Raw genomic sequence first — 15,297 nt, forward strand, 5'->3', positions numbered from 1 at the left:
CGGATCATTTCTGCAGCATTGCTGCGCCCGAAATGTCGCTGTAGACTTAATATTACAGCTAGGTATAAGCGAATTAGATAAGTTATCTACTGTCGCTACAATTAACAAGCTTAGAATATTGCCTCATACTTAAAATGAAACTCTCTTCCTTGATTTCAAGACTCAGGGGTCAGGGAAATAGGTTCTTCATGATCCTTTACCATTGGCTGAAAAAGCGATCACATTCATCCTAAATAAGCTGGAAGACTTGGGTACAAAGATCAATAGGGATCTGGAAGAGAGATTGGAGAAACGTGTGCAAGAAAAGGGAAAATGTGGAACTGGTCTAAACATTCTAATAAGGTATTCTATCCACAAAGCCTTGACGGTCATATGGATGAAGACCGAGAAAGTTTTGAAGTTGAACTCATTACAAACTCAAGGTTAGGATTCTTTCTGGGAAGTTCGCTTCATTTCTGAAAGGTGAAAGTAACGACTGCGAGGTCATTCCTCCACAGCAAAGAATAATGTACAGTTTATCACGTTATATTTTTGAACATTTAGTTTGGAAATAATTAGTTTTCTAGATCAACATCTTGATATCTTAGTGATTGTTAATTTCTCCCTTGTCTAGAATTGTTAATTAAGATCTCTTCCTTTTTTCAGTTTTTGCAGTAGTGATACTCTGGTATCACGTGCCTTTGTAATTGAAGTTGCTAACAAAGAAACGTAGACCATGCACAGAAACTATTGTTTTGTTAGTTGGTTGTATGTTTGATCAAGCAAACAATTTTATTGATATGTCGATACCGATGCATTGATGATAATTATTTAAAAGTTCAGTTTGTCATTTTAAAGTTCAGTTTAAAAGTCAGTTTGGTAAGCAGTTAACAATTAGTTGTTATGCATTTCCTTTTCTCATTTAAATGAAAACTTGAAACAAAGAATCAAGCGGCAATGAAATGATTAAAGACAATTTATAGCCGTATAGTAGATGGATATTAGCAAGTCAGCAATTCCATTCTAAGAGCGATGTTTCCAACCCAATAAATCGGCATTAACCGCACGTAACGGGCGACCACTGGGTGGGGAAAGATGTTCCACAGCGGCGACATTGCGTCATAATTGCCAAAGAAGATCTGAAATTACAAAACACTTTGAGAATAACGCTCAAAATATATTCGTCAACTACTTTATCCAGCACAGAAATAAAAGTTGTAAGAATTAGTTTCCAACACATGTCACGTGTTGGTGTTTTTGTGTAATTCTTGCTGACCGTTGTTGACCGTCAACCTAAAAGTTATTCACAAACTCTAAATGCAACAAGTTTATCTCCAGCGTGTTTTTGAAATTCCAGCTAATCCACTGATAAACGAAAAGTTTCATTCAGAAGCGAATTAAGTCTTAATAAAATTAAGTCTTAAAACCAATAAGAAAGAAAAAATTATTCAGAAATAGTAAATGAACATTGCAAAACAAAATCTAAAACTTTGTAAATTTCAAATTTAGTGATGTGCTTTGTCATTCGAGTTGGTTTGGGATGAGAGAAAAGAAAACTTTAAAGCTTGTTGAATACAAAAGAAGATGGTCGTCGCGTCAACGTGAGAGGTGAACGCTGCTGTTGCTTTACCTTATCCGACCCATCTTTGCCCTTCATGGTCGCCATGTCAGATGTGGTGTTCCCATAGGCAATATTGTAGTCCGCTACGTAGCTGTCAAAGAGAGGCGACCCTTGAGTAACCACTCCCGATAGAGAGATGGGGCTTCTCAAGTCCACTTGCATCCATTCTCCAATCGCACCTGCATCACAACACAAAAAAATTATTTTCTAAAACCTGCGTCCATAGCTACCTAACATGGCTTTCATGGCATGGCTACCGTCTAACTACTGCTCTTGCATACAACTAAAAGCAACTCTTTTGAAGTTCAAACAGCGTTGTTGCAAAATCTGCATCAAAGTTGTATCTGAACAAAGTAAAACAACTTACGTACAGTTGCTGGTTCATATTGAAAAATTTTTCTTCTAGCGTAAGTTATTATCTTGGAATATCATTCAATTGCTGATGAACACAAAAAATTAAAACCGATACATAGAAGCTGACAATAAAGCTATCGCCGTTTGTTGGGATTTTGTTTAATGAACCTCTAACATATTTTTCAAAGGTATCCACGATCCTGTGTTGTTTCCTTGTAAAGGTGTCGCGTCCAATCGCCCGAACCACGGTGCAGAAGACTCTCCGTTGGGAAAAGGCGCTGACATTACATCGAAAAATGACGTAGCTGTAATGTCATCATTGACAATGCGCCCATCTTTCATCCCAACAGAGCAGAATTTTACTAAAAAGAGGGAACAAATAAATTACTTTAGCAGTTTGATATGTTGTAAGCTGTGTTTATCTATGGTTATATGGATGTCATTACATCTAGAAAAAACACAAGCGTTTGTGACAAACATAGCAAAAATGTGGCTTTTCCAATGCATAAGGGTATAGTGGTCAATTCAAAAACCTGGTCAATTAACAAACAAATGATTAAAAAAACAAATTCGTTTGAAATGTGGGCATTCCGACAAATGCGGAGGATATCCTGTACTGCCAGAAAAACCAACAAAAATGTTTTAAATCAAATTAATTTAACGAAGAATCTACTGAAAAAAAAATACAATTTCTAGGACACGAGCTACGAAAAGGAAAACTAGAACATCTCTCTCTCACAAGCAAAATTGAAGAAAAACGTGCCCAAGGTAGTAGTAGGCATCCTTCCATCTTTTCAGATGATGGTAGCACTCTGGGTACGGCAGCTTCTCATATGGCTCTGAAGTCCAATCCTGGCGTGGCAGTCTCGTCCACAGTTTGGACATATGAAATCAGAGGAGCTCTGGGGCTGCTGTCTCTCTTTTCTTCTTTGTCTTCTTTCCTCTAGTTGCTTCCTCCGCCTCGACTGACCCTTTGCTAGACCCGCACTGACTTCGTAGCGCCATCTGTTGCGATTTGCTGCGATCAGTTCCCAGCTGGCAGGGTCTATGTCAGTCTGCTTCATGTCTCGTTTGCAAACTTCTCTGTAACGCAGTGCGGGTCGTCCTACTGGGCGTTTCCCTGTGGCAAGTTCACTGTACAGAATGTCCTTTGGAATGCGCCCATCCTTCATTCTGGATACATGCCCCAACCAGCGTAGACGTCGCTGGCAGAGGAGAAGGTGTATGCTCAGGGAGCAAGAACGTTCCAGAACAGTGGTGTTGGGTATTCTGTCCTTCCAGGAAATACCAAGAATGCGCCTCAAGCAACGAAGGTGAAAGCTTTCAAGGCGGTTTTCTTGTCTGGCGTAAGTGGTCCAGGACTCACTACCGTACAGCAGAGTACTAAGAACACACGCACGGTACACTTTGAGTTTTGTGTTAAGTGTCAAAAGATTATTGTCCCACACTCTCCTCCCGAGTTGAGTCATCACTCCTGCAGCCCTGGCTATCCGTCTGTCGATTTCCTTATCTAAGGACAGGTTGCTGGTGACCGTTGAACCAAGGTAGGTGAAGTGGTCTGTCACTTCGAGCACTTCTGGTCCTATGGTGATGACAGGTGGCTTGGGGACATCTTGGCCCATGACTACTGTTTTCTTGATGCTGATGGTTAGTGCGAATTCCTTACAGGCGTGTGCAAACTGGTTGAGCAACTGCTGCAGCTCGTGCTCGGCGTGTGCTGACAGTGCTGCGTCGTCGGCAAACAGCAGTTCTCTAATCAGCACTGTGCGAACCTTCGTCTTGGCTCTCAGTCGGGCCAGGTTGAACAGTTTCCCATCACTGCGGGTGTGTAGGTGGACACCTTGTGTGGAGTGACCGAATGCAAACTTCAGTAACAGAGAGAAGAAAATCCCAAACAAAGTCGGCGCAAGGACACATCCTTGTTTCACACCAGACCGAATTGCGAAGGGTTCAGAGGTCTCCCCGTCGTAACTGACCACACCCTGCATGTCCTTGTGGAAGGAGATGATGATGCTAAGCAGCTGTGGGGGACAGCCAATCTTCTGCAGTAGCTGAAAAAGGCCTCTCCTGCTGACAAGGTCAAAAGCCTTCGTCAGGTCAATAAAGGCGATGTATAACGGCCTCTGCTGCTCACAGCACTTCTCTTGAAGCTGTCGTACGGAGAAAATCATGTCTGTTGTGGACCTCTGGGCGCGAAACCCGCACTGAGATTCAGGGTAGACCCTGTCGGCCAATACCTGAAGGCGCCTAAGGACCACCTTGGCAAAGACTTTTCCCACGATGCTAAGCAGAGAGATGCCTCTGTAGCTGTTACAATCAGTGCGATCCCCCTTGTTCTTGTACAGAGTAATGATCTTGGAGTTGCGCATGGACTGCGGTACTTGGCCCTCTTTCCAACAAAGACGCAGTAGCTCGTGCAGTGGTTTTAGCAGGACAGGTTTCCCACACTTTATGACCTCGGCTGGAATGTTATCCTCTCCCGGTGCTTTCCCACTTTGCATAGAGTCAATGGCTTTACTCAGTTCTTCTAAAGTAGGTTCTGCATCAAGCTCTGCTATAACAGGTAAATCTTCAATGTTGCCTAGCACTTCTTGAGAGACTGAGTTTTCTGTTGAATATAGTCCCAGGTAATGTTCCACCCAGCGTGCCATCTGCTTGTTCTTGTCTGTAAGGATCTCGCCAGTCGATGCTTTAAGGGGGGCACACTTTTTGATTGGTTTTCCTGTTGCTTGCTTGATGCCCTCATACATTTTTCTTATGTTGCCACTGTCTGATGCAAACTGGATACGTTCTGACAGCAGAAGCCAGTGGTTGTTAGCACAGCGGCGTGAGGTTTGCAGAGCTTTGTGTCGGGCGGCTTTTATAGGTTCTAACATAGAGATGTGTGCTTCTATGTTGGAACCTATAAAAGCCGCCCGACACAAAGGAAGATAAAGATTAATGCCCAAGGAAGATAAAGATTAATCTACCAACAAAACCAACACCAACATACTGTGCACCTAATACACACAGCAAACAACAAAGAATCTTGGAAACTTTTTATACAAGAGGCAGTCAATGCTTGGAATCAAGTAGGACAATGAAAGAAGAAATAAATAAAACTCCAGAAAATTTTGTTGACAGAACCATCCTCAAGCGCTAAAAGAAAAAAAATACAAATGAAGCCATTGTGTATCTTGTGTAGCATTTACTCAAAAAGTATAAAGTAATGGTCTGCGTAGCATTTTCTCCAACAAACAAGTTACCTTTATCAAAAGTCATCACTTTTCTAAATTTCGAAAGGATGTGAGTACATTGGCTTGCTGATTCTTCTTCACCATGTGGTTGCATTTTGGAAGGAATTTGAAATGTCTCCTGTCCTGAAATGCTCATTTCTCCTCTGCGGACCATAGCTTTGTGGGCTGCAAACCATTCTTTATTGTTCCTGTCTTCTAGGGTCATTTGATCCTGAAGTGTTGAAGGTTCACCCATTTCTTCTCTACGGACCATAGCTTTGTGGGCAGCAAGCCATTCTTCATTGGTTCTGTCTTCTTGGTTCATTTCTCCTCTGCGCACCATAGCTTTGTGGGCGGCAAGCCATTCTTCGTTGGTTCTGTCTTCTTGGTTCATTTCTCCTCTGCGCACCATAGCTTTGTGGGCAGCAAGCCATTCTTCATTGGTTCTGTCTTCTTGGTTCATTTCTCCTCTGCGCACCATAGCTTTGTGAGCAGCAAGCCATTCTTCATTGGTTCTGTCTTCTTGGTTCATTTCTCCTCTGCGCACCATAGCTTTGTGGGCAGCAAGCCATTCTTCATTGGTTCTGTCTTCTTGGTTCATTTCTCCTCTGTGCACCATAGCATTATGGGCAGCAAGCCATTCTTCGTTGGTTCTGTCTTCTTGGTTCATTTCTCCTCTGCGCACCATAGCTTTGTGGGCAGCAAGCCATTCTTCATTGGTTCTGTCTTCTTGGTTCATTTCTCCTCTGCACACCATAGCCTTATGGGCGGCAAGCCATTCTTCGTTGGTTCTGTCTTCTTGGTTCATTTCTCCTCTGCGCACCATAGCTTTGTGGGCAGCAAGCCATTCTTCATTGGTTCTGTCCTCTTGGTTCATTTCTCCTCTGCGGACCATAGCTTTGTGAGCGGCAAGCCATTCTTCATTGGTTCTGTCTTCTTGGTTCAATTGAACAGAATCACGATTAAAGTTATCATATCTATTCATGCCACCTTTATGGCCTGCTGCTTTTTGGTAACCTTCTGGACCTGCTGCTTTTTGGTACGATGAAGATTGCTCAGGTTCTCTTCCAATGTATCCACGTGATGCTGGGACTCGTATGTTCATTCCACGGTTGCTATCGCGATGGTGTTCATGTCCAGTAATGGAAACTTCCAATGGATTGATATCCCTGGTCAAAGCCAATAATGTTGACTCATTTGTTTCAATTTGTTCGATCTCGACTCCTTCCCTCTTTGTCTCATCCGCATCGAGGCCACTGACCATGCAAATGACTACAATTCCCACAACCAACTTGAACAACATGATGAACAAATTGATTTGAATTTGTCTGCAATGAAATGAAATACAAAATGGTAACAATTTTACTACGCAACAGTAGCTTATTTGTCACAGAAAATATTATTTTTTCAGATTGTAGCACAATTGTATGAAACAGCAATTGTATTTTTTTCCATTTCCAAAGCACTGTTGCAGTGAGGGTTGATAGATTATGTAAAATTTTGTAATTTTTTGGATAACTAGAGCTTCGGTAAAGAGTTTGTCTTGTTGAACCATAGGCATACGAAGCCGAGTAACGTGATCAAGTTTAACATCTTCAAGTTTATTACATTTACATAAACATAAAACTACGCAACAAATTAAGTATCGAACGTTTTCGACATCACAAGATGTCCTCTTCAGGAATAATATACATAGGCTATAACTTAACTACACCTGAATAAAATACAATGGTTAACTAAATCTATAAACAGAAAAAGACAAAAACTGCCCAGTACTTCTGACTAGCTCAAACTCAACGATAGGCTCCACGAGAATCAAAGGTAACTGCATCAAAAGGTGTTAAACAAATCACATGATATGGTAAAAAGGCAAGGTGCGAATTACAATCAACATGGTAGAAAGGCAAGGTTTTGGATAAATGTATTAAAGAAACACCTGTTTTCACCTGGAAAAGTCATAAACAGCATTTTTGCTGAAAAAATTTGGCAACAATTTTATTATCGCATTTTCCTCTGAGAAAGCAGTTTCACATCCAGTAGCGTAGCCAGGAACTTTGAATGGGGGGGGGGTTTGACGACCCAGCGGCGGGGGGCTTCCCCTAGAAAATTTTGAAAAATTACTTTGAATTTGGTGCATTCTGAAAGCATTTTCAACAAAAATGTGGGTATGAATATTCCTGTAAAATGGTGCTGTCCGGTGGCATAGCAAAAGGATAAGATCATATTTTCTTCGGAATTTTTCGGAAATAAAGCTAAGTCTCTATGTTTTCTTGTTGCTAATTCCTGGCTGAGATGTTTGGTATTGGCAAAACTCGCTCTTTTAATGCAGTTTTGTTTAAAATTAGGCAATTTTTTTTAGACTGAAAGCATCATGCTCAATGTCGTGACGTCACACGCGTGCCAAAGGGGGGGGGGGGGTTTTAACCCCCAAAACCCCCCCCCCCCCCCTTGGCTACGCCACTGTTCACATCTCTTAGGTTACTTCCACAAGTTTCTAGTAGAATGTTATATTCTATACATTGCTGTCAGAGTTGGATCAATCACAGTTGTAATTATTGATTGTAATTGAGACTTTTTGTTGTATTTGATAGAAATTAAAAACAAAATGGTCTAAATTGCAATTACATTTGATAACTTGCACGCATGACATCAGTACATTTGTTGATCGCTAGTTAGGTTCAAAAGAGACTTCTACATTGCAAACTAATTTTTATCAAATACAATTCTACTTGCTTTTGATAACATCAAACTGTAAAAAAATCATTGCTGAACATAAATACTGAAATATTTAATTGTTGTCATTGAAAGATGGAGTTAGTTACATTTGAAAGCAATTGCAATTTAAACCCTCAATGAACAATGTAATTATAATGTAATTAAAAATTTTCATGGTGTAATTTAGGAGTTCCTAACTTGGGGGCCAAGTGGGCCATGAATCTTTTTCAAGGGGGCCATGAACAAATTTGAAAAATATATTTTTTTTATTTTATTATCTTTAAGTCCACTCCAACACTATATAACAAAGGAAATAAATTAAAATTTAATAAAAATACTGTAGTACATTTTACACAAAATGACAAATTTTGCTCAAAATAAATGACGTTTCTTACTTAAATGACTTTTCTTCATTTTGCCCAGTTAAAAAGAAGTTTCTTAATTTTTTTAAAAGGTTGAAAAAGATGGAGGGGCCATTGATTTTTCAAAAATTTTAAAGGGGGCCATAGTGTAAAAAAGGTTGGGAACCCCTGGTGTAATTGAACTGAAAACTATGTAATTTGTCCAACTCTGATTGCAAGTGCTTTGTTGTCCTTTGCAATGTTCTTAATTTTGATAAACTTTGTTAATCTACAGATTGATTCGACTCGCGGTTAAATCTGTTCGTCAACAAATTACCGCTCAGCTCTGCCCAGTGTATTCAGGGACAGATCCAATGAGTAGCTTTAGGGAGGGAGGCGATTGCAACGGTAGGCACTTTAACGTAGTACACTCTTCGAAAATACGTAGGCTACACGCGAAACAGCTGATTTTAGTCATGTGACTCAACACGTGATATTCTGATCGTCTTTATCGAAAGATTTTAAATACAAAGAAATTTAACTGAATGCATCACCACAACCAGCGTTTCCTAATGGGTTGGGGCAAAGTAGTAGTAATTTCGATTGCGTGGGTTCGATTCCCACGCTCTGCTAATACTATTTTTTCTTCTGCAACTGAACTGAGTGCAAGAAGGATCGTAGTGACTGCAGTCAATGGAGTTTATGAGAAAAATTGCGACTAAAACACCAGTCATGTCATATACGTTACGCATGGATTGCGTGATGAGTTCGAAGAGTGTAATACGTTAAAGTGCCTACCGATTGCTACAAAACAAAGTGATTTGTCTTGGTTGGTTTTGAATCTCATTCACCCCGTTAGCTCAGTGGTTAGGCGCCAGGCTCGAGATCACGCGGTGCTGGTTCAACTCTTGGGGTGTGGGCTTAAGCAACGCAGTCAGGACTGCTCTCCATTCAGCGGCAACTATTGAATGGAATAATTCTCCGGCAACAACACTTCTACAATCGGAAAACTTCCCTCTGTCAATTTCGGTAACCGGCTCTGCGTCAAGAGTCTCTACAAGTATGCGAAACTACCAGGAATAACCTATGAAGGCTTTGTAAGTCCGAGAAAAAAGATTCAAAACTAACCAAACCAAACCTTTATCCTCGCACTGACAAAGCCTTGATGAGTTATTCCTGGTAGTTTCGCATACTTGTAGAGGCTCTTAACGCAAGGCCTGTTATCGAGATTGACAGAGTGAAGTTTTTCCAATTGTTAACCCACCGGCCTCCACACGGTGCTCATGGTCTGAGGGTCCTGGACGACTAGATTGCTGAGTGGCTGAAGGTTTCCTGCCCATCAATCTAGCCTGGAAAGATCGCTCATACGCCATCATCATCATCATCCGTTAATTGGAGTTTTTATATTTAAGCTGATTTCATTTAACATTTATACTTCAACTACCAGCCCTATGCGTAACTGCATACGCAAATCGGTCGTTTCATACATTGATTCGACGTTTGCAGGTGTATGGGTTATGTATGAAGTTGCTGACTTGTTGTCCTTTCTCACAACATGAAAAGTGAATCAAAATAATTTGTTTGCATGACGTTAGGAAAGGTCGACAAGTTGTGAAATTGATAGGAATGGATAAAAATGCAACATTGAGCGACTGAATTCTAATTTTTCAAATTATTTCATTAGCTTTAATCAAATCGTTGTTTCCACACGTCACGTGACCAACATCATTACGACACTTCCGCTGCCCGACATCACGCGTCTCTGACGAACTCAAATAATGACAAGTGACTTAAAACAAGATTTTTTTAGAAGACTCTGTATTGGTTCAAGTCGACTTTGCAAGTTTACAATCACGACAGAAGACACACAATTAAAGCAGCGACAAACAAGACTATTTAACGACCAGCTACTTTTATCAATTTTGAAGCAGTTGCAAGAAATTTATCAGAATTATTAACAGTTTTGTAAGCAGTTAACAATTTATTTTTACGCATTTCCTTTTCTGATTAAGATGAAAACTTGAAACAAAGCATCAGGCGGCAATGAAATGATTAAAGGCAATTTATAGCCGTATAGTAGATTAGGGTTAGCTAATCTACTATACGGCTAGCTAATCTACGGTTAGCTAATCTACTATAAATAAGCTGGAAGACTTGGGTACAAAGATCAATAGGGATCTGGAAGAGAGATTGGAGAAACGTGTGCAAGAAAAGGGAAAATGTGGAACTGGTCTAAACATTCTAATAAGGTATTCTATCCACAAAGCCTTGACGGTCATATGGATGAAGACCGAGAAAGTTTTGAAGTTGAACTCATTACAAACTCAAGGTTAGGATTCTTTCTGGGAAGTTCGCTTCATTTCTGAAAGGTGAAAGTAACGACTGCGAGGTCATTCCTCCACAGCAAAGAATAATGTACAGTTTATCACGTTATATTTTTGAACATTTAGTTTGGAAATAATTAGTTTTCTAGATCAACATCTTGATATCTTAGTGATTGTTAATTTCTCCCTTGTCTAGAATTGTTAATTAAGATCTCTTCCTTTTTTCAGTTTTTGCAGTAGTGATACTCTGGTATCACGTGCCTTTGTAATTGAAGTTGCTAACAAAGAAACGTAGACCATGCACAGAAACTATTGTTTTGTTAGTTGGTTGTATGTTTGATCAAGCAAACAATTTTATTGATATGTCGATACCGATGCATTGATGATAATTATTTAAAAGTTCAGTTTGTCATTTTAAAGTTCAGTTTAAAAGTCAGTTTGGTAAGCAGTTAACAATTAGTTGTTATGCATTTCCTTTTCTCATTTAAATGAAAACTTGAAACAAAGAATCAAGCGGCAATGAAATGATTAAAGACAATTTATAGCCGTATAGTAGATGGATATTAGCAAGTCAGCAATTCCATTCTAAGAGCGATGTTTCCAACCCAATAAATCGGCATTAACCTCACGTAACGAGCGACCACTGGGTGGGGGAAGATGTTCCACAACGGCGACATTGCGTCATAATTGCCAAAGAAGATCTGAAATCATAAAACTCTTTGAGAAAAACGCTCAAAATATATTTTTTAATAACTTCATCGAGCACAGGAATGAAAGTTGTAAGAATCAGTTTCAAACACATGTCCGTGTTTTTGTTTCTGTGTAATTCTTCCTGAGCATTGTTGACTATCAGGTTAAGAGTTATTCTCAAACTCTAAATGCAGCAAGCTTATCTCTAACGTGTTTTTGAAATTCTAGCTAATCCACCGATAAAAGGAAATTATCATTCAGAAGCGAATTAAGTCTTTAAGTGCTAAAACCAATAAGCAAACAAAAATTATAGACTATGTTTGCTCAGAAATAGTAAATGAATACTGCAAAACAAAATCTAAAACTTTGTGAATTTCACATTTAATGATGTGCTTTGCCATTTGAGTTGGTTTGGAATGAGAGAAAAGAAAAGCTTGTTGAATACAGCAAAAGATGATCGCGTCAACGCGAGAGGTGAACGCTACTGTTGTTTTACCTTATCAGACCCATCTTTGCCCTTCATGGTCGTCATGTCAGATGTGGTGTTCCCATAGGCGATCTTGTAGTCAGCTACGTAGCTATCAAACAGGGGCGATCCTTGAGTAACGACTCCCGATAGAGAGATGGGGCTTCTCAAGTCCACTTGCATCCATTCTCCAATCGCACCTACATCACAACAACACAAAAAAACAAATTATTTTCTAAAACCTGCGTCATGGCTACCATGGCTCTCTAGGTGACCATGCTGCATCTAACTACTGCTCTTGCATACAACTAAAAGCAACTCTTTTGAAAATCAAACAGCGGTGTTGCAAAATCTGCATCAAAGTTGTATCTGAACGAAGTAAAACAACTTACGTCCAGTTGCTGGTTCATATTGAAAACTTTTTCTTCTAGCGTAAGTTATTATCTTAGATTACCATTCAATTGCTGATGAATACAAGAAATTAACCTAAAACTTCTGCATAGAAGCTGACAATCAAACTATCGTTGTTTGTTGAAATTTGATTCAATAAATCTTCAACATACTTTTCAAAGGTATCCACGATCCTGTGTTGTTTCCTTGTAGAGGTGCCGCGTCCAATCGCCCAAACCACGGTGCAGAGGACTCTCCGTTGGGAAAAGGCGCTGACGATACATCGAAAAATGACGTAGCTGTAATGTCATCATTGACAATGCGCCCATCTTTCATCCCAACAGAGCAGAATTTTACTAAAAAGAGGAATCACATAAATTACTTTAGCAGTTTGATATGTTGTAACCTGCGGTTATCTATGGTTATATGGATGTCATTACATCTAGCAGAAACACAAGTGTTTGTGCTAACAAAAATGTGGCTTTTTTCTATGCATAAGGGTATAGTGGTAAATTCAAAAACCTGGTTAATTAACAAAAAAATGATTAAAAGAACAAATGCGTTTGAAATGTGCGCCTTCCGAAAAATGCAAAGGATATCCTGTACTGCCAGAAAAACCAACTAAAATGTTTTAAATCAAGTAAATCAAACGAAGAATCTACTGAATGAAAATTCAATTTCTAGAACACTTGCTGCGAAAAGGAAAATTAGAACATCTCTCTCTCACAAGCAAAATTAAAGGAAAACGTGCACAAGGAAGATAAAGATTATCCTACTTAAACCAACAAAACCAACACCAACATACTGTGCACCTAATACACACAGCAAAAAACCGAGAATCTTGGAAACTTTGTATACAAGAGGCAGTCAATGCTTGGAATCAAGTAGGACAATGAAAGAAGAAGTAAATAAGACTCCAGAAAAATTTTGTTGACAGAACTATCCTCAAGCGCTAAAAGAAAAAATACAAATGAAGTCATTGTGTACCTTGTGTAGTATTTACTCAATAAGTATAAATTAATGGTCTGCGTAGCATTTTTTCCAACAAACAAGTTACCTTTATCAAAAGTCATCACTTTTCTAAATTTCGAAAGGATGTGAGTACATTGGCTTGCTGATTCTTCTTCATTATGTGGTTGCATTTTGGAAGGAATTTGAAACGTCTCCTGTCCTGAAATGCTCATTTCTCCTCTGCGGACCATAGCTTTGTGGGCTGCAAGCCATTCTTTATTGTTCCTGTCTTCTAGGGTCATTTGATCCTGAAGTGTTGAAGGTTCACCCATTTCTCCTCTACGGACCATAGCTTTGTGGGCAGCAAGCCATTCTTCATTGGTTCTGTCTTCTTGGTTCATTTCTCCTCTGCGGACCATAGCTTTATGGGCAGCAAGCCATTCTTCATTGGTTCTGTCCTCTTGGTTCATTTCTCCTCTGCGGACCATAGCTTTATGGGCAGCAAGCCATTCTTCATTGGTTCTGTCCTCTTGGTTCATTTCTCCTCTGCGGACCATAGCTTTATGGGCAGCAAGCCATTCTTCATTGGTTCTGTCCTCTTGGTTCATTTCTCCTCTGCGGACCATAGCTTTATGGGCAGCAAGCCATTCTTCATTGGTTCTGTCTTCTTGGTTCATTTCTCCTCTGCGGACCATAGCTTTGTGGGCAGCAAGCCATTCTTCATTGGTTCTGTCCTCTTGGTTCATTTCTCCTCTGCGGACCATAGCTTTGTGGGCGGCAAGCCATTCTTCATTGGTTCTGTCTTCTTGGTTCATTTCTCCTCTGCGGACCATAGCTTTATGGGCAGCAAGCCATTCTTCATTGGTTCTGTCCTCTTGGTTCATTTCTCCTCTGCGGACCATAGCTTTATGGGCAGCAAGCCATTCTTCATTGGTTCTGTCCTCTTGGTTCATTTCTCCTCTGCGGACCATAGCTTTATGGGCAGCAAGCCGTTCTTCATTGGTTCTGTCTTCTTGGTTCATTTCTCCTCTGCGGACCATAGCTTTGTGGGCAGCAAGCCATTCTTCATTGGTTCTGTCCTCTTGGTTCATTTCTCCTCTGCGGACCATAGCTTTGTGGGCGGCAAGCCATTCTTCATTGGTTCTGTCCTCTTGGTTCGATTGAACAGAATCACGATTAAAGTTAGCATATCTATTCATATCACCTTTATGGCTTGCTGCTTTTTGGTACGATGAAGGTTGCTCAGGTTCTCTTCTAAAGTCATCTTCCACTTGAACAGAATCACGATTAAAGTTAGCATATCTATTCATATCGCCTTTATGGCTTGCTGCTTTTTGGTACGAGGAAGGTTGCTCAGGTTCTCTTCTAAAGTCATCTTCCACTTGAACAGAATCACGATTAAAATTAGCATATCTATTCATGTCACCTTTATGGCCTGCTGCTTTTTGGTACGATGAAGGTTGCTCAGGTTCTCTTCCAATGTATCCACGTGATGCTGGGACTCGTGTGTTCATTCCACGGTTGCTATCGCGATGGTGTTCATGTCCAGTCATGGGAACTTCCAATGGATTAATCTCCCTGGTCAAAGCCAATAATGTGGATTCATTCGTTTCAATTTGTTCGATCCCGACTCCTTCCCTCTTTGTCTCATCCGCATCGAGGCCACTGACTATGCAAATGACTACAATTCCCACAACCAAATTAAACAACATGATGAACAAATTAATTTGAATGCGTCTGCAATGAAATGAAATACAAAATGGTAACAATTTTATTAAGCAACAGTAGCTTATTAGTCACAGAAAATATTACTTTTTCAGATTGTAGCCCAATTGTATGAAACAGCAATTGTATGAAATTCCATTTCCAAAGCATTGTTGCAGTGAAGGTTGATAGATTATATTTGTAAAATTTTGTAAATTTTTGGATAAATAGAGCTTCGGTAGAGAGTTTGTCTTGTTGAACCATAGGCATACGAAGCCGAGTAACGTGATCAAGTTTAACATCTTCAAGTTTATTACATTTACATAAACATAAAACTACGCAACAAATTAAGTATCGAATGTTTTCGACATCACAAGATGTCCTCTTCAGGAATAATATACATACAACAACATCTGAATAAAATACAATGGTTAACTAAATCTTTAACCAGGAAAAGACAAAACTGCACAGTACTTCTGACTAGCTCAAACTCAACGATAGGCTCCACGAGAATCAATGGTAACTGCATCAAAAGGTGTTAAACAGA

The 15,297-nt window shown here is 39.8% G+C and overlaps 2 protein-coding genes across 2 annotated transcripts; both read right to left on the minus strand.

Annotated features, from left to right (window-relative positions):
• Positions 1 to 236: 236 nt before the first annotated feature.
• On the minus strand, positions 237 to 6,446 carry LOC145770821 (uncharacterized). Its single transcript, XM_082582552.1, has 4 exons — positions 5,200 to 6,446; positions 2,134 to 2,316; positions 1,610 to 1,779; positions 237 to 1,118 (listed from the first exon to the last, which is right to left on the minus strand). The coding sequence occupies exons 1-4, from the start codon at positions 6,431 to 6,433 to the stop codon at positions 981 to 983; spliced, it is 1,725 nt and encodes a 574-aa protein (XP_082438678.1). The 5' UTR covers positions 6,434 to 6,446; the 3' UTR covers positions 237 to 980.
• A 3,337-nt stretch (positions 6,447 to 9,783) lies between these two features.
• Positions 9,784 to 14,779, minus strand: LOC145770557 (uncharacterized). Its single transcript, XM_082582240.1, has 4 exons — positions 13,153 to 14,779; positions 12,269 to 12,451; positions 11,736 to 11,905; positions 9,784 to 11,250 (listed from the first exon to the last, which is right to left on the minus strand). The coding sequence occupies exons 1-4, from the start codon at positions 14,756 to 14,758 to the stop codon at positions 11,113 to 11,115; spliced, it is 2,097 nt and encodes a 698-aa protein (XP_082438366.1). The 5' UTR covers positions 14,759 to 14,779; the 3' UTR covers positions 9,784 to 11,112.
• Between the last annotated feature and the right edge of the window lie 518 nt (positions 14,780 to 15,297).

Source organism: Aplidium turbinatum, chromosome 5, assembly GCF_918807975.1.
Source record: "Aplidium turbinatum chromosome 5, kaAplTurb1.1, whole genome shotgun sequence".
Taxonomy (NCBI): domain Eukaryota; kingdom Metazoa; phylum Chordata; class Ascidiacea; order Aplousobranchia; family Polyclinidae; genus Aplidium; species Aplidium turbinatum.